The sequence below is a fragment of the Eurytemora carolleeae genome, unplaced genomic scaffold, assembly GCF_000591075.1.
Source record: "Eurytemora carolleeae unplaced genomic scaffold, Eaff_2.0 scaffold360, whole genome shotgun sequence".
Classification (NCBI taxonomy): domain Eukaryota; kingdom Metazoa; phylum Arthropoda; class Copepoda; order Calanoida; family Temoridae; genus Eurytemora; species Eurytemora carolleeae.
Window position 1 is genome coordinate 103,740 of NW_019396302.1, and position 25,892 is coordinate 129,631.

Below are 25,892 nucleotides of genomic sequence, written 5' to 3' on the forward strand. Positions count from 1 at the left end.
AGAAAAAAATAGTTTTATGTTGTGAAAAAACACATATGGAAATCCCACATTTTAAAGGTTAATATTTAAACTTTTTCCAAATAAAATTTTTTTTTCAACAATAAAATCAGTTTAGAACTTAATATTATTTTATATTTTTAAATATGAAAAGGTCTTAAATCTACAAAACTATGACACCCCAAATTAATAATTTTTTGATTGAATTTGACATATAGGATGTAGCGTGTAGGTCAGTATTATCAAATACACCTTCAATCTAGCTCGCTAAATATTTAGGAGCAAAGTTTTCAACTTAATTCAAAACTGGAGCAGGATCCAAAACTGGAGCAGGATCCAAAACTGGAGCAGGATTTAAAACTGGAGCTGGATTAAAAACAGAAGCAGTTTGGAAAACTGAAGCAGGATGTTAACTGGAGCTGGCTCAAAAAACTGGAGCAGGTTTATCAACTAGAGCAGGATTCAAATCGGAGCAGGATTAAAAAGTAGAGCAGGATTATAAACTGGAGCAGGATTTTAAACTGGAGCAGGATTATAAACCGGAGCAGGATTATAAACTGGTGCTGGTTGCAGGGATTTAAGTTTGGGGTCGAACCACTGAAAATGTGCCCATTTGTTTGTTTTAGAAATTGTTTAACGAAATTGGAAAGTTATTATTTAATCTATCTTTGTATTTAATTGGTTTGTATGTCTATCTGTCTGGATCCAAAAAACGTCGAAACATCTAAACCGATCGGGCCCAAATGTGATGTTGTAACTTACATGAACATTGGGCAGATTTTGGGATGATTAAAAGTAAAAGATTTTTCCTGGAGAAAATGTTTTTTTTATTTTTTATTTTATAAATCTATAAAAATTTACAGGAAATTCCGAATTTTTTAGTTTTCCAGTTACGAAGAAATATCCTGGACAAAGAAAAATGGTTGCTTAAAGAGTAACAGTTAACAGCTATAGCATAGCGTTGTAAATGCACTTTTAAACCGTTCCGTTCTTGTATTGAAGCTGCAGGGTATATATGGGTTGGGTCTATATCTGTTCTGGTATTGAAGCTGCAGGGGATATATGGGTTTGTGTCCATATCCGTTCTGGTTTTGAAGCTGCAGGGGATGGGTTTGGGTCTATATCCGTTCTGGTATTGAAGCTGCAGGGGATATATGGGTTTGGGTCTATATCCGTTCTGGTATTGAAGCTGCAGGGGATATATGGGTTGGGTCTATATCCGTTCTGGTATTGAAGCTGCAGGGGATATATGGGTTTGAATGATGGATTACGAGTGTTTACAAACGATTAAAAACAATGTTTTAGAGAATGTTACAATACTTTTTGTCGTTTACATGATTTGATCGTTAAAGAAAAAAGAGCGTTTCTTTCATGGTTTTGAACGGTTTATAATTTTATTATCAATCATTTTACACTCAACTTTTTGTTATTCGTAACACCTAAAAATAGTGTCTGAAATAAAAAATCTTTTATACCGTTACTTTCATAATAAATTATAAGTAAATTGAAGAAAAGAAAACTAGTTTATAAATTAAACTGTTAAAACGATTTTTTTCACTCAATTTTTATGAAGATATAAATTTGGAGTTCTCCAACATCCTTGACCTGTCAAAGATTTTAACGGTACCATTGTGAATATGGCATGCTCTTCTTTGCATTGAAATCTCTTGATACGCTTGAGAATCACTTACAGTCCCTTTAAGATTAAATTGCATCGGAATTCAGAATAAAACTGGCATGGTGAACAGTATAAAAAATAAGCAGAAATAATGATCATCTTTTCTAAAAACATGGAATATTTTGCTCTTTTGTGGTAGTCCTGTTTAAATTCAGCTCATTTAACCTAGATGTTTTCTCAAACAGTGACCCAACTAAAACTGTGTACAATAGGAAGACGACATTTAGACAATCCACGTTTTTTAATTTCTGTTCTTCATTTTGAGACTGAGACATCGAAATATTTTCAACAACAATGTGTGTCATGTCAAGGTGTCAACCGGAAAAATCATTATTGTTCCAATAATCGGTTAGTTTTCTCAAGTTATGCAAAATTCAATACTTTAATTTTTTTCACCAAGACATGTATTTTTTTCTGAATGATTTCTTAATCTGGAATATTTTAAATAAAAAGTAAAAAATGTACATATTTACCAAAATGAAGATAATTTAATGATAAAGATCAGCGATCAATCCTAACATTCAGGATTCAGCGTTTTTCAAACTTGCCTGTTAGTAAGTAAAACATCTTTAATTCTGGATAATTATGAAAGGATAAAGATATGACCCCCCNCATACAAGGGATAATTCAACAAGATGATTTAAAAGAAAATGATTTTTAAATTATTTAAAATTGAAAACAAAATATCAACGCAAATATATTTGGTTTCCACATTTGTATGTAAATGAATGATTCAACATTTTCTGAGAAAGATTTATGAGTATTTGTTATTTTTATTCAAAAAACTCCAACCATATAACTGTGGAATAAAAAGACGACATTAAAGTAAAAAAGTTAAGTGTATTAGATGCTGTTACAAAGCAAATAGTTTTACTAGTAACTTTTAAATCATTTATTAAGTCGTCTGTTTATAATACTCAATTGGTGATAATCATGTTCATTGCACTACTTACAGTCATAACTGGAGTCTTTCAGTCTTTTTTCTATTCAATTTAGAGTATATTACGGATATCCCTGAATAGTTTTGATCACAAGACTCCTGTCTCCAGTGTACGGGACCTTCTCAGGAATGTTTACGTCAGAAAAATTAATCTGAGCAGTTGAGCAGGAATTCAAACCTTCATTCAAAAATGTTATATAATTTAGTGTATAGATTTGCAATACGCTCTAAGTCTACGGTATTTTACGGTATTGTGTACAATATGTTGCAGTAACATAATTTAGTACTCTACATGGACATTCTTTGGTAATCTACAGTACAGTATATTGTACTCTGTAGTATATTCTTCACGACTCTTTTTAACAGTCTTAAGAACTCTGCAGTACAGTCTATAGAACTCTGCAGAACAGTCTCTAGAACTCTGCAGTACAGTCTATAGAGCTCTCAGTACAGTCTTTAGAACTCTGCAGTACAGTCTATAGAGCTCTCAGTACAGTCTTTAGAACTCTGCAGAACAGTCTATAGAGCTCTCAGTACAGTCTTTAGAACTCTGCAGTACAGTCTATAGAGCTCTCAGTACAGTCTTAAGAACTCTGCAGTAAAGTCTATAGAGCTCTCAGTACAGTCTTTAGAACTCTGCAGTACAGTCTATAGAGCTCTCAGTACAGTCTTTAGAACTCTGCAGTACAGTCTATAGAGCTCTCAGTACAGTCTTTAGAACTCTGCAGTACAGTCTATAGAGCTCTCAGTACAGTCTTTAGAACTCTGCAGTACAGTCTATAGAGCTCTCAGTACAGTCTTTAGAACTCTGCAGTACAGTCTATAGAGCTCTCAGTACAGTCTTTAGAACTCTGCAGTACAGTCTATAGAGCTCTCAGTACAGTCTTTAGAACTCTGCAGTACAGTCTATAGAGCTCTCAGTACAGTCTTTAGAACTCTGCAGTACAGTCTATAGAGCTCTCAGTACAGTCTTTAGAACTCTGCAGTACAGTCTATAGAGCTCTCAGTACAGTCTTTAGAACTCTGCAGTACAGTCTATAGAGCTCTCAGTACAGTCTTTAGAACTCTGCAGTACAGTCTATAGAGCTCTCAGTACAGTCTTTAGAACTCTGCAGTACAGTCTATAGAGCTCTCAGTACAGTCTTTAGAACTCTGCAGTACAGTCTATAGAGCTCTCAGTACAGTCTTTAGAACTCTGCAGTACAGTCTATAGAGCTCTCAGTACAGTCTTTAGAACTCTGCAGTACAGTCTATAGAGCTCTCAGTACAGTCTTTAGAACTCTGCAGTACAGTCTATAGAGCTCTCAGTACAGTCTTTAGAACTCTGCAGTACAGTCTANAGTCCACCATATAGTAATCTGCAGTACTATAGTCCACCATATAGTAATCTGCAGTACTATAGTCCACCATATAGTAATCTGCAGTACTATAGTCCAGCATAGTAATCTGCAGCACTATGTGCTGGACTGCAGAGTCTACAGTCCCCTACAGAACAGTTTTTGTATTGTAATTTAGTATATCAACAAATCTGCGTAAACATTACCTTTCTTATCCAATGTCCATAAATTATAATATTTAACCATAGACTAACAAAAAATGTTCTAGATTCTATATAATAATTTTCTATCTTTTAAGTCAATATCCTAACAAGACTTTGCTTTTATCAACAAGCTTTCATCTCTAGAATCTGATTACACTTCTCGAGGCTTTAACATCAAAGGGTTAGATATCTAACCTATTCTGAAGTGAAGGTTATACTAGTTTTGCTTGACAAAATTTAAATGCGCTCTTAAGGTGGGAAAGTTGTTTCTCTGTGTGTATTTCCATGATAGAAAATTTTCATCATAGAAGTTCGTTAAAAAGAGCAGGGGCGTCTGTTTTCATCTTGGTTGAAGTGCAAATTGACGGACTGCCGACCCACAGGACGGACGGTCAGGATACTAGCCAATTGTAGAATTGTTGAACTAAGTGAACCGCGCACATTTCTAGTTTTTATAAAGCTTTCGGTAGATTAAACTCAAATAGATTCTAGTACAGTAGATGGCAACGTAGAATTTGTACACTCTCAGTACAGTTGTATTCTGACGTCACAAGTGTCAATTCAGTTTTTGTGTCCGACAAAATTATCAATAATAGTGATAATTTTAGAATAAAGTACTTATCTTACAGTAAAATAAGTGCAGTTTTATGTATTTTTTAAGTTCAGTTTTTATTTAATCTTGGAAAACATGTCAACTAATGTGAGACAATTTCGTTTTTAATGTTATATTTGACACTTGTGACGTCGTGTATAATTATTCCATTTCTCTGTTGCCACCTATTGTACTTGATAATCTATTTGATTAAACTGTACTATACGTTGGACAATTATGAGAGAACTAGCAGTGTATTTGAGAGCATTTTAGTGTGTAATGTAATCTCAAGAGGATCAATCCAAATTATTTGTAAAGGGACTGTAAGCGTAATTTAAGGTGGCCCTCAATGTAAAGATGGCAATGCCCGATACACAACGTAGAACCTTGGAACCTTCGTCTAATCAATAAATTTGAAGATATTATTAGGTTCCTGGGTTTTAAAATATTTTAATTCTGAAAATTTCTTCATGTTTTCCTTAGTAAAAATGCGCAAGCAATTTTAGTTTAGAAACCGACTACATTTGAAAATAATCAATTTTCAAAATCATAAACATAGAAATTTTTGCATGCGTGATCAAACTAGGCTTTTAAAGTACCATTAATAATCGGACATTGCCATCTTTGTATGAAGGGTCACTTGAAATTATGTTTACAGTCCCTTTAATCTTTAGAGAGATGAAACAGAAAATTGTTTTGATTTTAAATCTATGTTTTTCAACCGTAACACCTAATTCTGTATACATACATGATAAATACATACTGAAAATAATCTTATTTTAATTCTAGCTCCATATCTCCAAGTCATGCAAACATTTCGAGTCTTCTAAATTAAAGTTTTATGTTAGGCCTGCTTCATGTTTTTCAGTTAGAATCAATTAAGTTCGTAAGCATTAAAGAAAGTAAACACCAAAAACAATGAAGAAATTTTTTGTTTGCTGCTTGTTTGGATCTTTCATCAATACCAAAAGTTAAAAATCTTTAATTTGCAGAAGAAAGAAAGCCATATTTTTAGAAAAGTAATTGAATTTTTGTCACAAACTCTGATTTTCCAATCCCTATATCATTGCAACCTGATGGTGCAAGCATTTGATATATCAAACTATCAACTTTATTAGATCAAATAATCTAAGTATGCAAATTTTTTACAGCAAGGGGTTGAAAAAAATATAGAAATTATAAAAGTTGAGTTTGTAGCAAAAAAAGTAAATTCTTTTTATATCATACAATCTTTAATTAATTTTTTCAACTTTATAGATTAGTGAAAAGTCGTTAATCTATTTATTTTATTTTTGGGACTCTATTATTTAATCTTTGTTTACTCCGGTAATTGAAACTTTCTAGAATAAAGAATAAAGAAAAAATTAAGAAAAATGTCAAATTAAAACATTAAATGAACTCAGATCATGATATTTGTTAATGAGATAATGTGAAACTATTCACTTTTAAAGACAATTATTTTTCCTTGAGATTTGTTTTGTAATGTAGATTCGAATCAAACAAGGTTTAGAGTATAAAGTGGGGGTTGATCTAATTTACGGAAATTGGGCGGGGGAAGGATTGTTTAAGGAGGAATATTTAACAATTTGGACAAAAACAATATTCTTATTAAAAACTACAGTGAATTACAGTTTATAATTACAAAAACATTATATTATTAAACTAAATTATTATAATTATGATAAATGTTCATAACATTGAGTTCAGTCATACATTAATAACTTTTCAAAATACACGGTTTTAAAAAGTACATAGATGATATTTTCACATGTTGACTAGAGTGAACGTGAGTGTGAGTAGTTCCCCAGGTCTGATTTTTTGTTTTGATTAATTAGATATATAAGTTAGCATAAATCATTTTTACCATTAAGAACTTCTGGAAGGTTGGAATCTCTTAGATTGTTTGAAAATCCGCGAAAAACAGCAGGATTCTTTTTATAAAAGATTACAATAACATGTTTCCATTAGATTAAGAAACCCAGCTTTCCTTGCTGAAAACATTCCTGAGGGTCTAACGAGCTATGTACATAGCTAGATGCTTTAACACACATAAACATTATTAGTAAAGTTTAATCTCAACATCGATAACAATTTTTGATGCATCTAGATATTTGACTTTTTAAGAGATTATTAACATAACACTATTATTTACAAAGAGCTTCTATTCTTATAACTATCATTTGATGCAAACCGCAAACATTACTAAATTTTTGACATAATCTTTGTGGTTCATTCTGGAATCTGATCCACGTTTTTTCAAACCTATGCTGGATTGCTTTTCCTGTGCTGTGTTTGGTCATGCAGTCTTCTGACTGAGTAACAGTTTAATAAACTTAATCAGTTCCGTAAAAAGCACTGTAAAATAATCAATCATATTAGCTTAAGATTAACTTTTTCATAAAAATAATTCTTCTTAGAATTGTATTTAAACTCATACACCTGTATGGACATTAAAATGTTTTATTTTTACAAAGATTTTAATTTGATTTCATGAAATCTCAACCAATTTAACTAATTCCCCAACTGTCGCTGCTTCAGCTTAATCCTTAAAGTTTTCTGTTACAATGTTTAAAGGGGATCTTTCATGTTAAAGATAAAACTATGTTGCAGGTTCCCCTATGATTGCATTACCGCCCCCCCCCCCCCTGTAAAACTAAAGACTGTTTTTTTTAAATACCAAGTTTATCAGTTACATCAATTTTCACCAAACTCTAAACTTATAAAACACTGTTGTAGTTGAGCTTGCACTTTAAAAAAATTAAAAATTTACCTTCAGTAGTGATATTTTTTCCAGTTTTACAGTTTTTACTCTTTTTTAGTCGAGATTGAGAGTTTTTTTTGTGTGACTACAGTTGTTGCAGATAACCTTATAAAGTAGTTAGCTGCTTCTACACTAAGCTGGTTCCAATTGAAGCATTTGATTTCGGTTTCAATCGCAGAAGTAATCTTTAAGATTCAAAGACTTTTAACTTAATTGTGTGACCTGTAATGCCTCTGCTTTATGCTTATACAGTTCATCATTTTGTACACAATTTGACAATTTGACAATTTCGCGGATTTTTACCCGGCGCGCATTTTATAGAAAATTCAAAGCAATTAAAAGAAAATTTAAACATTTTCAAACAACTTATTTAATACTTTTACAAACCTCCAAGAAGTTCTTAATGGTATAAATGATATTTACTAACATATATATTAACTAATGAAAAAGAAAGATCAGACCTGGGTAACCACTAATCCTGGTGGTCACTCTGGTCAATAGTGTTATAATTATGATGTAGATCCATCAAACAGTCACAAATTCCAGACCTAAAGCTTGAATTTAAAATTAATTTTGTTGAATGTTGACTGCTGATACAGCTGATTTGGATTCTACATATATGTGTGTAAATATACATATAATATACATATACATATATATACATCTATACATACATAGATTCACCTATATCCAGTCGAATCCAGACACTCACGAACTAACGATCTACGTAAGTTTCAGGGTTAACAAAGATAAAAGGGTTTAAAAACTCACTGTGAATTTTTAAAAAAGAAGGGATGTCAAATTTGTGCCAAGGTTTTTTACATTAAAAATGATCCAATGTGGTTTATAAAAGTGATTTGGGGGGAAAATAAAAAAATAATTGAATGCGATGCAAAGCTTCCAGGAAAACGATTAATTTTGAAAATGTTCAAGGATCTTGATATCTATATGTGTACATAGATTAATGAAAAGATAATTACATTTCTAAAATTTCAGAAATCATTCGATTGATTGATGGATTGATAAAAAAGAAATTATTTGCTTGATAGATAAAACATATTAATGAAATATTTCAATAGAAAGCGTATTAACCCAAAACCACGTGACAGTTTAAAAGTAAGCAGATATATATAATATATAAGATAAATATATAAGCCAAGGATACCCTGAAGGATATATATTACATATATTTTAGTAACATTGAACACAATTAAACAAATGATTTTAATAACAAATAAAATTTAGTATTTCCGCAATTCTATTCATTTTTTATAAATAAGATAATCGAAACATTAATTAAAATTAATGTTTTTAATAAATACCATTTATATTTCAGGATGTGATTTAACGAACAACCAGTTGATGGTTTAGAACCTAATCAGCAGACTATAAAGAACCTGATCAGCTGACTGTAAAGAACCTGATCAGCTGACTGTAAAGAACCTAATCCGCGGACCATAAAGAACCTGATCAGCTGGCTGTAAAGAAACCAATCAGCTGACTGTAAAGAAACCAATCAGCTGGCTGTAAAGAAAATATTCAGCTTATTGTAAAGAAACTAATCATTTGACTGTAATGAAAATAATTAGCTGATCGAATGTAATGAAACTAATCAAGTGACTTTAAAGAAGGTAATCAGCTGATTGTAATGAAACTAATCAGCAGACTGTGAAAATTGCTGGCTGTAAAGAAACCCATCAACCCAATGTAAAGAAACAAGTCATCGAACTGTAAAGAAACCAAATAGCTGACTGAAAAGAGACCAATTAGCTGACAGAAAAAAAGACCAATCAACCAACTGTAAAGAAACCCATCAACCCAATGTAAAGAAACAAGTCATCGAACTGTAAAGAAACCAAACAGCTGACTGAAAAGAAACCAATCAGCTGACAGAAAAAAAAGACCAATCAACCAACTGTAAAGAAACCCATCAACCCACTGTAAAGAAACAAGTCATCGTACTGTAAAGAAACCAAACAGCTGACAGTAAAGAAACCAATCAGCTGGCTGTAAAGAAATCAATCAACCAGCTGTAAAGAAACTAATCAACCAACTGACAAGAGACAAAACAACCATCCTTAAAGAACCCAATCAGCTGACTGAAAAAGAACCAATGCACTAACTGTAAAGAAAAAAAATCATCGAACTGCAATGAAACCAATCACCTGACTGAAAAAGAAACCAATCAGCTTATTGTAAAAAACCGAATCAGCTAACTGTAAAGAAATAATCAGCTGGCTGTAAAGAAAATAATCAGCAAACTGTAAAGAGAGGAATCAGCTAACTACAAAGCAAGCAATCAAAACGGTGAATACTGTTAAAAGCTAATCAGTAAAGGGTGAGAGAAGAATCCAATTGTAACTGTAACTGTATAATCAGGAATGGTGATTGTTGTAGTTAAAAACTTCGGTGGATCCAAGGACGCAATACAACTACAGGTTATTACAGAGCGTCCCATATCATATTAGATTATCTCTAACCTTTAACGGCAAAATAAACCCTTAATGCTCGAAGAACTTATCATTTTCCGCAAGAAAATTCTTATATAAGCCTTATGTTATTTTTCAAATTGATTTATTCGAATTAAATTTTCTTATTAGTCCCGAAAATCGCAATTTAGACCCGTTGACGGTCTAATATGATGTGGGACACCCTGTATATTCACAATACAACTACAGGTTATTATATTTACAATTTTCACGCTGACGGGATCTTCGGACGAACATTGTTTATCCTGTTTTAGAATTTTATGGTTGATTAGTTTGCCTTTATTAGTTTATACAAAAATTTTTCTTGGACTAAAGATGTTAACCAAAACGATTTTTTACAATAATCTTTTCAAATTTTGCTAATGGACTTAAAAAATTGTTTTGTTTTTTTTGGTCGATAACTTTGTTCAGAGTAAACATCTTGCATAATGTAATATAAGTAAACTAATCAAGCATCAACATTTTGAAACAGGAAGAACATCGCAGAATCCTTTCAAAAGTCTAAATATTTTGAATGTTTAAAAAGGGACGTCAAAATGATGCCCATCAGCACTGACCTTTATCACAGATAGGGTTTCTAGCGAACGAAAACGTTTGCGAAAAAAGCGAAAATTATCGTTCGTATTTCGCAAACTTTGTCGCTAAATTTTGCACTTTTTCGCGAAGATGAATTTTTTCGCTGGAAACCCTAATCAAAAGTTACAGTTGAACTAAATATACATATAGTTCAATTACTTACTCGCAGCCACACTGAAGGAGTAAATCAAACAACTTCTCTTGATTTCATAAATTTCTACCTCAAGTGTTTCAAAATATACCTAATTCCTTTAAAACTTCTAAATGATGTTATTTAGTAATCCCCCTCATTAACAAACCTAGTTTTGAATACTAATTTAAGGAAATAATTTAGTTTACAGTGATGACTATAAAACTCTGGAAGACGAGGTCGACTATTAGACTGAAGTTAGTCTAATAAGCATGAGGCAGAACAATAGTGCAGTGAAAAAAGACCCCTTTCCACTTAATAAGATTTAATAACTTACTCTAAATCTATTAGTTTTGTAACAACGCATAATGCATTACAGCATCACTTTAATGTCGTCTTTCTATTTTACAGTTTTTTGGTTATCACCGTACTTTCATTAAGTCCCTTCTTAGTTTACAAAACTCTATAAAAATTTTAAATAAATATTGTAATTTAACAAATTCATTTAGGATAAAAGGCCTAGAGCTGTTCCTCCTGACGGATGGAAAGGAGAGAACAAGGCTCTAAAAAAACGCCAGGTTAGTTCTTGTTTCCAAGGCGGGGAGGGGTGGGGGGTAAAGGGAGTGACCGGCAATGTATGGTAGTTGAACTGAGAATGTAGTATTGTGGAGAAATTTTTTAGGATTCATTTGAGACATTTAACACGTTTTAATGATGCATAATTTCTGAGTTTGAGCGAAAAGTCGACGTTCAAAGTCATCCATTTGGGTCACTGGGTGGTTACGTTTCAAGAATCGGTATTTTTTTTAATTATTAAATAACGACGACAAAAAATGAATCAAAAATTCTCACTAAACTAAATTAATTACATGTTTAGGAACCTAATTCTCTATCTCTATCGAAATTTGTCAATAAATCAATTTAAAATTAATTATTTCCTTTTAATTATTATATTGAAATTTTTTCGCAGATTTCTAAAAGTTCTTCAAATGTCGTTCAATAAAAAATATCTACAAAATATGTTTGTGAACAATAAGCGATTACAGAAACTAATAACTGATAAAATTACTTATTTTCGATGATAAGAGTTATTTTTTTCAACCTGTTCCTAAACAACTAATTTGTTTACTATAGAAGTTTTTTACATTTTTCGTCGTCGTTATCTAATGATTAAAAAAATCGATTCTTAAAACGCATACACCCAAATGGATGATTTTGAAAGTCGACGTTGCGCTCAAACTCAGAAATTATAAATCAATAAATTGTTTTCTATATTCCAAATGAATCCTAAAAAATTTCTTCTCCCCAATACTACATTCTCAGTTCAACTACTGTACATCGTCGGTCACTCCCTTTAAACAAAGAAAGGTTTAAAGGGTAGCGTTGAGAATTGGACGTGCCGATGTATTAATAACGGATCACCTGAAATAATGTCTCCAGTCCCGTTAATTTTGAAAACTGATAAATGCAAAATAAAAACACTATGGATTTTTTATTATAAAGATTTATTCACACACAAAGATATAAATACATATATAAATGGTGTAGTTAAAATTTGTTTAAATAAATTTTTTTTGAAAATACAGGTTTCCAAAAGAAAAGAGAAAAAAATATGCAAAATTATGCACAAATAGAAAACATTGATTTTTACTCACTACATAACATATTTATCATTTCAGTTATTACGTAATCATCAAATCCTTCAACATATAAATTATTCATTCTTGTACTTAAAAGTTCTTGTAAAACCGGAACTTTCCATTCATGTTCCAATGGGACATCAAAATATTTCATTTGTTTCTTAACTAACATTTTACTAAGATCGGAAGGATTTACAGAACAATCATTTGCAATACAAAATAAATTTCTGCCAAGAACTGTGTTGAGGTCATTTTTACATAAATTAGAAAGAAATCTAATGCAAAGCTTAGAACTTGCTTCAATAGTCTCATAGAAAGACACACATCTGCTAGCTAACATAGTTTTTACATGTAAACATTGTGAAATACTTTCAATCAAGTACCTATGCGTATCTCTAGGTACATTAAAAAGAATTCTAATAGCAGTATTCCATGCTGTATACAATTTTGAAACACATTGGGAACTCAAGTCCCAAATACTAGATCCATAAAAACTACAACAGTAAATATTATACAGTTTCAAAATAACATCAGGACTGTTAAAATAAAATTCTTGGTTAAGGGAATGAATTTTTGAAATGAAAATAGCTCGTTTTTTATTGCAATCTATGGTCATTGAATTATCACTTTGCAGAACATTTCCTAAATGTTTTAAGTCGTTAACAAATGGTAAAGGTAATTCATTCAATAAAATTGGGGTTATTTCATTATAATTAATCCTTTCTTTAGAAAAGATAAGGCATTTAGTTTTACATTTTTCGATTCAAATATTTGTACTAAATTTCAGCTTAGTAGCTTTGGCAAAATTTTCACAAATTTTCACCATTTCCTGAAGACCTGTTCTGCTAGGAGAAAGCAGGATAATATCATCTGCATATACCCAGATGCCCATATAGACACCCTGGATTTGGCATCCAATAGTTGAACATCGTAATAACTTGATAATTTTGTCAATGTAAATACAGAATAGCACAGGGGAAGAAACTGCTCCTTGTCTGACTCCATTTTGTACATTGAAGGTATTTGAGAACGCATTACCCCATCTAACATTACATTTTTGATTTGAGTAAATGAACATTAAACACCTTAATGCTAGAGGTGAAACACCCCTCTCCAATAACTCTGTGAAGAGCACTTCCCATGACACAAGATCAAATGCCTTACTCAGATCCATTGCACAAGCATAAACTGCTCTACCAGCTCTGTTGTAATAATCCACTACAGAGTTGACCCCCCAGCTGCACATTGTAGTACTGGCTAGCTTCTGAAAACCAAACTGAAGTTCATCTGTGGTCAGCTTATCAGAGTTTAGAATTAATATCAACCAGTCAAACCATTTTAGAATCAAGCTGCCAATGGCAATTGCCCTGTAATTGTCACTGATAGCAATGTCATCTAAGTTGTCCTTCACTATGGGCACTAATGTGCACAGTAGTAAAAAAGCAGGAATTTTGCCTGTAGCCAAAAACCATTTAAATAGGTTGGTCACATGATCTATTAACTTGTTTGATGCATTAATTAAGCAGTCAGAGCTGAAGTCAAATAATGCATCACTTTTCATTGCTTTCATTTTATTTAGTGCATCTTTGACTGACTGGCTGTTAACTTTATTTATATCATTCTGTAATCCATGATGAACTCTTTCTTGTATATTTTGCTGCACTTTATCAAAATCTTCTCCTAGAGTATGCTGGGAGTACAGATTTTCATAGATTTCTTGAAAGTGATTTGCAATATTCTGGGCCCCAACTTCTCCATCTATACAATTTGAAATTGTTGTATTTTGTCCCCGGAATTTCTTAATTACTTTGAATATATCACCTCCTCCATTGAGCAATTTTTGAGTAAATTTATCTTGAAGTAAATGACTTTTGGCTCTCTTTAATCTTCTTATAGAATATTTATATTGCATGTGAGCATTTCGCTGCAAAATAAACAGTTCTCCCTCTCTTGGCCTCCCAGCTGCTTGCCAAACACCAAACCAGAACTTACTTTCGGCCTGATATGGTTTATAATAATCAAATGCAGAAATTGATGCATTTATTTTGCACATTGCACTGCTAATTCATCCGTATTAGGTAAATATCAAATTTTTCATATTTAATTGATATTTTACCTTGCTCAAGTATTGAAAAGTACACACTCCCTTTTATTGATGGATAGGCATGAATGAATTTATAAAAACTGCTCTTATTTAATACATTAGTATTTACAACTGACAGAATTTAATGCTAATCTGTCAGTTAAAAGATTGCCCTAAGCATGCATTCTAAAGGTACGACGATTCAAAGGTTCAAATTGCTATTTTTGAATATCTTTTTCTTCAATTTTGATTGCAAGGAATATATCTTCCCATTTCTCAAACTCTACCTGTCCCCAATTAGTCGAATATTTTCCAAACTGAGGGTTTAAAAGAATGTTATAAAATGTAGTACGGAACGTTTGTCTGATGTGACATTTTTCGTAATAAACCTAGCACGGACCATTATGGCTTAGGGAAATCATTTGTATACTAAAGTGTTGGCAGGAACGCTATCACTGAAGGTGAAAAAGTTTTGTAATATACTTTAGCACGGAAATTTATGGTTGAGGGAAGTTATTCGTGTAATAAACTGACTGAGGGAAATTGTTTGTTGTGATAAAATGTAGCTTTGAGCGCTAAGGCTGATGAATTTATTCATGTAATTAACTGTAGAACGGAATGTTGTTTTGTGAATACTTGTGTGATAAACTGTAGTAGGGAAATATTTATGGTGTAAAATGCATGGACAAAGTATATTTAAATACGGTAGTCAGAAGCAGGGAACGTTATGTCTAAAAGGACAAAGTATAGTAATATACGGTAGTCAATGGCAGGGAACGTTATGTCTAAAGGGAAACAGTATAGTTATACACTATAGTCGGTAGCAGGGAACGCTATGTCTAAAGAGACAAAGTATAGTTCTATAAACTTAATGTATAAAGGAACACAGTATAGTTTTATAAACTTAATGTCTGAAGGAACACAGCATAGTTTTATAAACTTAATGTCTAAAGGAACACAGTATAGTTTTATACACTTAGTGTCTAAAGGAACACAGTATAGTTTTATAAACTTAATGTATAAAGGAAAACAGTATAGTTTTATAAACTTAATGTCTGAAGGAACACAGGATCGTAATGCCTGAATTGAAGTACAAAGTATTGTGAAACGTTATTTTTTGCCTAGTCACATTTTGCCTAGTTACAACTTGCCTGCCTAGTCACATTTTGCCTAGGTAACAGTTTGCCTGGGTAACATTTTGCTTAATAACAGTTTGCCTAGGGTAACATTTTGCCTTGGGTAACAAAAGAGCAAAGTTTTTGCCTTGTCAATAATTTTTTCTCGAAGAAATTTTCAGCAATCCGAGAGTTTTTTTTCAAAAATCCACAATTTTTTTGACAACAATTTCGCAAATATTTAAATAATTCAATTTTCTTTAAACCAATCAGATCGAGAGAAAAATTGAAAATGGCTCCCATGATAACTGCAGGGCTTACCATGAGGGGTTAAACAACTGCAGAGACCAAAAAAATGGCGCTGTTCTTGCACTGCAATCCTAACAACGAGGATATCTACTCGAAACCTGGTAGGGGATGTACTCCCAACCCATGGCCTTACCAACAAGCTGCTGAAGACCACAGAAAAGGCTGTAATTGAGAAATAAGATAAATAAAGATATAATCTGTACAAGATACAATTCAAAAGTCCTATAACATTTAATTCATTAAAATTTAACTGGTTAAGCTTAAAAATGTTTAATTTTTGACAAAATTTGTTTTTAAAAAAGCAATAGGCAAAAAAACATGCTCTTGCGTTACCCAGGAAAAATGTTATCCTAGGCAAAATGTTACTAGGCAAACTTGAACTAGGCAAAAAGTTACCCAGGCAAAATGTTACTTAGGCAAAAGTGAACTAGGCAAATTGTGACTAGGCAAAATGTGACTAGGCAAAATGTAGCTGAGCCATCTAAAGAGACACAGTATAATGATATACCGTAGCATGGAATGTTATGTCTAAAACAAATTATTTGTTTATAAAACTGTAAAACGGAACGCTATGTCTGCTGGAAAATATGTCCTTGATAGCTGATTTTTTATTGATTTATGACCAGCTATCAAATAAACAAGTCATAATTTCCAGACATATTTGACTTTCAACCTATACAGCTTAACCAAATTAAGACGAGAACTAATTTTTTCCAAACTTGATTATTGAAAAATGTATGAAATTGCTTTTATTAATTTTTCCAAACTTGATTATTGAAAAATGTATGGAATTGCTTTTATTAATTTTTCCAAACTTGATTATTGAAAAATGTATGGAATTGCTTTTATTAATTTTTCCAAACTTGATTATTGAAAAATGTATGGAATTGCTTTTATTAATTTTTCCAAACTTGATTATTGAAATTTTCAAATCATAATTTTTCTTGCACATGCATTGCTGCAAATTGATTTAAATCTGTAAAGTGTAAGTGCATATCTTGTGGGGAAACATGTTCTTGTAAGATGATGAATGAGTGAATCATTTAAAACTCATTAACCTTCTAATCCGACTCCGTCTAGTAAGCAGGCAATATCAGTTCAGATATATCGAAGGAAAAAAAGTATATGAAAAATTTGAAAGATCATTTGATTTTTTTTGTCCTAAATATTTAATTATTGAAGGGACATGTTTTAAATGAAATATTAAAAGATTAGTTACTCAATTGTTTAGATAAAATGTGAGTAAAAGTAGGACAGTGATTATATTTTACAGGTTATAAAAAGTCAGACCATGAAAAATTTGGAACACCTTTTTTAATAAGAAATGTTAATTTTTAATGTCTGAAAGATATGAGAATAGAATTATAAAATTCCTATGAACTACACTCATTCTCTTTGGTAAACTAAAAAGTGAATCAGGAGGATTTCTACATGCAAAACCACCACATGAAAAGTAGATGATATTAGTCAAAATATAAGTTTTTCAAATTGTTACGACTTTCAGTTCAAAGCCTTCTTAATTTGATTTTGTTTCTTGAATTGTCATTGTGAATTATCATAAGATTTGTATTGAAGGGCAATGTTTTTAAAGATTAAAAGATATAGATTATATCTTAAGCTTTTTACGTTTTAATGAACGGGTTAGTTTCAGAAATAAAAAAGAACACCGTTTTTAAAAAAATTAAATTCAATTTTAATTTATTGATTGATAATAACGAGCAGTATTAGACACATTTAAAGGAGTGGAAAGTACGAAGCAATATATTCTGCAATTCTATAATTTAACATTATTCATTAACACCTGTACCTAGGGTTGTTTAATCTGTACCTAGGCTTGTTTAATCTGTACCTAGGCTTGTTTAATCGGTTGTAACAATGACCGAACATATTTTCGCTAATGAATCTGAGTTTTATGACAATTAATTTATTTTTTTTCAGGAAGAACGATCGTCAAAAATTAAAAACATCCTACCATCGTTAACGAAACTACGAATTAACACTACTTCTTATTTTAATGTAAAAAAACGATCTTTTTCAAACACAATCGGTTTCACAAAAGAACCGTTTCGTTTTTCGTCGTTTTTAAAGCGCAACGATGGTTTTTCAAAAAAGTAAAAATGATAGTTCCTTACCATTACCTAGTGGCAAATTGGTCTGAATATTGGTGTCTATGAGTATGTGAAGAAGTTCAAGTTTAGCCTATTGGGGCTACGCTTCAACAGCTAAAAAAGCGAAACTAATTAAAAACTGCTGAATTCAACAGTTTTCAAATATTTTCGGGTTACAGGGATAGATAGATAATTCAAACAAATCAAAAATGCATGCAGGAATCATTTTAAAAATTTCTTTAAGAAAATGTAAAAATTTGATTTTTTTTAGAAAATTTTATAATTAAATACTTATATTTATGTATTAAGCATTGACTTGAAAACTAAATGTTAAATATAAAATCTTAGGTTTCAAATTTGGATATTCTAAGTTTAATAGGTAAGATATTTTTTAAACTGTACCTAAAAATAAGATGAAAAATATACTTTGAGATACAAAATAAGGTTTCCACAAAAAATCCAAGGTTCCATGTTAGATTTTAACATGTAAATGACGTTGATCAATTACCACAAGATTTAAATTTCTAATCTATAAATCTTTGCAAGTGAAAACCTCTAATATGTCAAACTTAAGAGTATTTGATGTAGCATAGACTTCATAGTTTGAAATATCATAGGCCTAAGAAAGCAGAGAATAATTTGCCTTTATTTTCTGTATAACTATATATATAGACTGGAGAGAGAGCTGTAAAATTAAAACATATTCTGAAGATTACCACAAACCAAGAGATCCCTGAAACTGATAAAGATGAGAAGAATATTCCTACAGATCCTCCACCTGAAAATATTCAGGTAAAGGAACTGATTACTTGCACCAAAATCTAATCCCTATAAAACTTGAGACCGAATTTTATGAATTGGAAAGGTCACTGAACTTCCTACTGCAGGTTTAAATTTTGACCCAATGATTAAATACTCCATGAATCTCTAACTTTGATGCGGTGATTCAAACCGGCAGTAGGTAGTTAAGCTATCTAGCTCAAATTCATTAAATTCGGTCCCAGGAAACAAAATAGAAAAAAATGGGAATAGATCATTTTTTGACCCTTTCTAGAAATTATTATTAATTTTCTTATTGGTTGAAAATAGAAAATTTGTCTTTTGAGAATTTTAGCAACATAGTTTTGCAATATTTCTTAGAATTATGAAAAATTATTATCCTTTGATTTTCATTAAAGCACTGTATGAAAAACTTATTTTCTATTTATAGGATGAATCCACGAAAACTCCGATACAGCCAACAGAAAAAGAAAACGAGGAGAAGGGGGAGTTTAGAAATAAAGTAAAAGAGAAAGAGGAGAATGAAGAATTAAAAGAAGAAGAGGATTGGAAATTACGCCTGCAGAGGATGCGGGATGAGGTCAAGAAAGTTCAAGAATTACCAAAGGTAATTTTTTTCTTTCAGGGCATTTTATCAAATGGCTTTTAACTGTGTAACAGTAAAAAAAACAGGTGTTAAAAAACTTTCTTAAAAGAAATCAATCAAATCTTTAATACAAGAGAAAGTGTTTCAAAACTTCTTTTAAAATATTACTATGTAATTATAACGTGTTTTTAAAAACCAATTAGATGATTCAGCCAAATTTAAATCTTGTTTGCAGAATTAATTATTTACTTCTTTTAATTAAAAGATATGATCTTTACAGGGGGGGGGGGGGGCGAAATCCTAAATTATTATTTTAAGTGGGAAATACCTCAAATCGATCAAAATAGATTTTTTTAAATTTTATATTAATCTTTAAAAAACTAAATTGTTATGAGGATGATTTAGGGAAAATAGTCATAGATAAAGATAGATTGCGCATAAGACGACATTTTTCATTTTGAAAGATTTAAATGTACAGAGATGTTTTAAAGATATTCCTATTATATAGATTAACTAGGTCGGTTGTGAACATTGACTGTTCTTATGTCATTGAGTACTTCTGGTGTACATAAGTTCTGTAGAGAGAAATTTAAGTTAGTTTAGTCCTTCATGTCCTTATTCAGTTCTCATCAATATGATATATTGCTCAGTGAAATATTGTTGTTCAAATAGTTCCATTCCTGGAGTTATTTTACACTCTATTATGAAATCCATTAAAACACCTAACCACCCCGCTTATCATTGAAGTACACTTTGACCCCTAGAAGTATGAGTTCGCGGACTGTACAATTCTTGATGATTTTGCGTACATAAGCTATCTATGTTTATTTATTTATCTATGAAAATAGTAGTCCTCTGCAAAAACAAACATAATACTTATTTTAAACAAATTGTCTAAAATTTTAATCCTAAAAAAATTTCAATTTAAAAATGTTTACTTTTATCCATAAACAAGAATATTTTAAATAAAGAAATTAAGATTCAGCCACAAGCTATAAGGTAAGAACGAAAATTTAATCTTTGAAATTCTTTCGGATTGTCCATTTTGGTTGGATCAGCTGATACATTTAGAGAATCGGGGTTTTAGAAATTATTAAACAACGACAACGAAAAATGTAACAAAAATTGTATTGTAGTCTCAAAAGAAATTATCGACGAAACCCATGGTAGAATCGATTAAAGTTCAATTTATCTTCATTATCTAGTTTTTGAATTCATTGGTAGATTTCTTCAAATGTCGTCTTTACAGCTTGAAACGTTGAAGGAAGCTATGACAGCGCCCAAAGCGGAACAAATGTCAAATATCTGAATTTGTATTGGCAACCTGATGGTCCAAACCAAAAGGGATTAGAAAATAGAGTTTGTGTCAATGTTAATGTTCATATAAAAATGATATTTGTTAATTAAGATAATTGTCCCGGAGCTGCTTCAACGGAAAACCTTGACTTCTGCCTCCTCACCTGATCTCAGCATTTACTCAGCTAAAAACAATCGAACATCAAGGTCATCTAAATATAATTTTTAAATTTTTTTTAGTATTAGTTAGTTTTAATTTATACACGTAAGTTTTTATTTAAAACTATATAACTATAAACAATTAGATTTAGCGTATTATTATTTAAGTTCCAAATTATTAAGCAGTGGGAATTTTCAAAAAGTAACTGGAATTAGAAAAAAATTTTAAATAGTTTTCACTTTTGATTAAAACATGATACAAAAATTAGAAGAACATATTTCAAACTTTGACCAATAGATTCACAGTTCTTCATAGATCTACATCATTAGGTTGGAAATATTTCAGGATAAAAAATGTATAGTTTGATGCAAATAATTTGTTACTTTTTGGCTGATATTATTCTGTTTGGTTTAGATTTGAGTCTAGTTGGGAGATAAGAGCAAAATACAGGAATATGAGAAATGAAGAACTTTACCAATCCCAGACCACTATCCAGTCCTCAGGCTACTCCTGGAGGGATCGGATCCCAGAGATGAGCACCAGAAAACTCAAGTTCTCAGAGAACAAACTAAACGCTGTGACGGAAAGAAGTTTTGTCGGAGCCACGTATGTAGTTGATAAACAGGATAGAATATCCTCCGAGGTTCCGAGGTTCTCACGAGGAACTAAGAGTTACGCTGTAGATCTAGCGATCAATCTACAGACAATACAAGTGAAGGAGAAGCTACCCCAGGTAGAACTTCCTGTTAAAGAGATAAAATCTGATATATTACCTGGAATTTTTGATCAGCTTAGAGAATACCTAGATATTCCTGCCAGAACTAATTTGTTAATGATAACCTATCCTGGATATGAAAACCTATATCCTGTAAAAGAGGAAAGCCAGGAGGAGGAAGATGATGGTCTCCCAGAACTAGAAGAAGTTCCTCTCCCGGCTAAAATTGAGATTTTTGTGGAGAAAGTTGAACCTGAGGTTAAAGATGTTGGTAATATTAGATCAAAGATGCGAGGAACAATTGCTGACCTGGTTCTAGTAGACAGGAAAAAGGGGAAAACAGAGAAATCTGGAGGTATAAATGAGCAGCCTAAGCCACCTCCTACAAAATCGTCCGGAGTGACTGGTGGAGGGGATTGGAGGCTCGAAATTAAGAAAAGGGAAAGAGCTAAACAACAAGAACAGTTGAACGCTATGAAGATAGGAATGCCAGATTACAGAGAACCAGAAAAGGCAAAGGTTGATGATTGGAGGGATAAACTGAAAGAGCACGAGGAAGCTAATAATCCAATGAATAAGTGGAAAAAGCTAGATAATGGGAGTGTCAAGAAGCCTCGAGCTCCTCCTCCTAAACCTAAAGAAAAAGAACAACCAAAAGAGGAACCTTGCACATGCAATATCGGAACCTGTAAACAGCATTCTAAATTTACACTTAGGCTGGCTTCTGTTAAAAAACCAGACACCTTAAAAGTCGAGGAGCCTCTGAAAAGAAAGCCTTCTCCCAAGAAAAATATTGGATCGAAGGTCAGTAATGGCACCTCAAAGGACACAAGAGGAGCTTCTGTAGAAAAGGGAAGATCTTCCTCACTATTAAAAGAAACACTAGCTTCTACCGAGAAAAAAGAAACAGTCACAAGAATCATTAACTTCGTGGCAATCAAAATTAGCGTTGAAGAAGATCAAAAACTCTCCCGCAAAAGATCTGTTAAAACAAAGCCTAAAAGCCCTGACAAACCTACTCCACCTCCCCCTCTTGAAGCTCCGCCTCCTCCCCCTATAGAAAGTCCACCACCTCCACCCAAAGATCCAACTCCACCACCTCAACCATCCCCTCCACCCCCAACAGTAAAAGAACCAACTCCTCTTCCTGAACTCCCTCCAACTCCTCCAAAAGAGGCAACCCCTCCTCTTCCTATTACACTAACTCTCCCTCCTCCAAAGCCCAAATCCCCCTCACCCCCTCCTTACAAAAGTAGATCATTCCCAAACCCTCCTAAATCTGAACCCTACAAGGTTAGGCACCTGGAGTTGGTTAAAACTACTGTAAAGATGAAGTATGTCGATGAGCCAAGCTCTCCAAAATTCTCCCGAAAACGATATTCTGCAGATGTTGATGTGAAACCTGTTAAATTCAGTGCAGTGCGGGAAAACTGTGTAAAAAAGGCCCTTTTTCTTGGTGATCAATACATGGGACCCTCTCAATATGAAGAGAAGTCTGTGGACTCACCCTTTTCAATCCTATCCCCACAAGTTCATGAGAAGAGTCCATCTTTTATTGAACAAATGAACACTTTTACATCTCCATACCTTAAACCCCAACTATGGATTGCCAAAGACAACACCTGTGATGAGTCTAACAAACCAGAAGCAGACAGTCCTGACACACTTGATTCAAACAAAAGAAAAAGAAATGATGAAACTGAAACCGTCCCAGAAACCATTTCCACCACATCGTCTTGGAGAAATAAGTTTAGACAGGACGCTTCTACCAATACAAGAGAACTATCTCCTAAGTTTAGAAACCAAACCTCCCAAAACAAATCTGCTAATGCGGATGGGAGCAAACCAGGAAGGAAAGCTAAAGCTTCAACCAAAATTATTGATATATTATCGTTAAAGAGCAGAGAGGATAAACTACTCGAGTCTGATATTCCGACCTCTCCTTGCTCGAAACAACCAAAACGAAAACTATCGGAATATGTTTATGAAAAACTCCGTCAAGCTGAGCCTAGCAAGAGCAGAAGTCATACTCCGGGATCTCCCAAGACGAGTAGGAAAGTCAATATCTATTTTTAAGAATAAAATAAAATATTCTTGAGATCTTATTCTTGAGATCTTATTCTTGAGATCTTATTGCTTTAAAACTTGAAAATTCAAATATATCTAAATCTAACCATATTTATACTTAAAACTTAAATTGTTTGAAGTTTCATTTAAACCTATTGCTGTCCCATCCTAATATTTATGTCCTATTAAAATTTTCTTGTTCATTCATTTAAAACTTTTTAAAACTCCCATCCTAATATTCCTGTCCTATCCTAAACTTCCCATTAGTATATACCTGTCCCATTCTAAAACTCCAATCTTAATATTCCTGTCATATCCTAAACTTCCCATTATTTTATACATGTCCCATTCTAAAACTCCAATCTTAATATTCCTGTCCTATCCTAAAACTCACATTCTAATATTCCTGACCATCCTAATATTCCCATCTATCTTAAAACTCCCATCCTAATATTCTTGGCCCATCCTAAAACTCCCTTCCTAATATGATCCAGTCATTCTAATACTCCGATCATAATATTTCTTTCCCATCTTAAAAAACTCCTATCTTAATATTCCCGTCCCATCCTAAAACTCCCATCCTAATATTCCAATCTCATCCTAAAACTCCCATCTTAATATTCCCGTATACCATCCTAATATTCCCATGTCCCATCCTAATATTCCTGTCCAATTCTAAAAATCCCATCCTAACACTCCCATCCTAATTATCCCGTCCCATCCCAAAAATCCCATCCTAATATTCCTTTCCATCCTAAAACTCCCATCCTAATATTCCCATCTCATTCTTAAACTTCCATCCTAATATGAACCATTTCATCCTGAAACTCCGATCATAATATTCATGTCCCATCCTAAAACTCCTATCTTAATATTCATGTCCCATCCTAAAACTCCTATCTTAATATTCATGTCCCATCCTAAAACTCCTATCTTAATATTCCTGTCCCATGCTAAAGATTCCATCCTAATATTAAAAAGTTTCAAAATTAAGATTGAATATTTGACATAATTACCGGATATTTGATTACAAGTTCCGGCATAGGAACAGTCAAGATTTTAAATATTTTTTGCAAACTATTAATATCTTGATCTTGATTAGGTATCAAACTTGAAATCGTATTCCCCAATTATTTGGGTAATGATCCCACAAATACCTCTTGATAAATATTTCATATTATTTTAGAAATTATAAAAATGGATGATTTTTTAGATCAAGCAGACCTTTCTCTCCGGAGCACAGTGGCCAGGCTTTATGGAAATATTGAATCATAAAAGATTTATGAATCTTGTTCAAGAAGAAATAAACAACTGTGAAAATTCTAAACTGTATTGCAGGAGTAAAAAAGCTCAGATTAACCTCTAATTTATTTTCTAAAAACTGATCATGATAAAGAATTTATAATTCATTGTTAAAAAAGTTATAATTTTGAATCCTGTACACAAAAGTATTCTGCAGAGTTGACAAAAAATGATGATTCATGGAAATAAAATCTTTTATATTTGTATCAAATTAACTTTATTCCAGTTTGAATTTAAAAAATTAGTTTGAAAACACAGATGAATACAATTAAAAAATTTATTTAATTATTGTTCCATAGGACTGTTTGCTCTTCATGAAAAGGATTGTTTCTTTATTAACCCTATCTCTGCTGGGGTACTTACCCCCCAGCAGGAATAGGGTTAAAGACTTGAAAGAGATTCCAATTATCTAACTGTGGTCTGCTTAAAACTATGGAATACAAAGATCACTTTAAGACTAATGATACGATTTTGGATGCTCCAAATAACATAAGAAAAAGAAAAGTGCCTCTTGCATGAACCCATTTCACGTCATGCTTCGAGTAAAATTAATTGATTTACGACAGCAACACAGTTTTAGTGTTTTAAGTCAAATTTTGTTTTTGTTTATATTTTTGTTTTTGTATATTTGTTTGTATTTTTGTTTTTGTATTTTGTTTGTATTTTGGTTTTGGTAATTTTGATTTTGCATTTTTGTTTTTGTATTTTTGTTTTGTAATTTTTGATTTTTATTTTCGTTTTTGTATTTTTGTTTGTTTTTTTGTTTGTATTTTTGTTTGTATTTTTGTTTGTATTTTTGTTTTTGTATTTTTGTTTGTATTTTTGTTTTTGTAATTTTGATTTTGTATTTTTGTTTTTGATTTTGTTTGTATTTTTGTTTTTGTATTTTTGTTTTGTATTTTTGTTTTTGTATTTTTGTTTGTATTTTTGGTCCAAAAATAAATATTTCAAATTTTCGGGGGTTAAAGATGTGCAGGAGAATCAAATATAAGGGCGTTCCGACACTTTAAAGACACATTGAATAAATA

The 25,892-nt window shown here is 32.0% G+C and overlaps 1 protein-coding gene across 3 annotated transcripts; it reads left to right on the top strand.

The window, feature by feature from the left end:
• The first annotated feature begins 255 nt into the window (after window positions 1-255).
• Window positions 256-25,052, top strand: LOC111700519 (proteoglycan 4). Of its 3 annotated transcripts, none has more exons than XM_023471454.1 (8): window positions 256-438; window positions 8,845-9,946; window positions 11,213-11,281; window positions 18,631-18,750; window positions 19,169-19,345; window positions 20,733-20,827; window positions 21,195-23,549; window positions 24,776-25,052. In XM_023471454.1, the coding sequence occupies exons 2-8, from the start codon at window positions 9,890-9,892 to the stop codon at window positions 24,828-24,830; spliced, it is 2,928 nt and encodes a 975-aa protein (XP_023327222.1). In that variant the 5' UTR covers window positions 256-438; window positions 8,845-9,889; the 3' UTR covers window positions 24,831-25,052. The 3 variants fall into 3 exon arrangements, with proteins under 3 accessions (XP_023327222.1, XP_023327221.1, XP_023327224.1); XM_023471453.1 differs by lacking the exon at window positions 256-438 and adding an exon at window positions 8,192-8,235; XM_023471456.1 differs by lacking the exons at window positions 256-438; window positions 8,845-9,946; window positions 11,213-11,281; window positions 18,631-18,750; window positions 19,169-19,345 and adding an exon at window positions 20,264-20,323.
• Window positions 25,053-25,892: the final 840 nt, after the last annotated feature.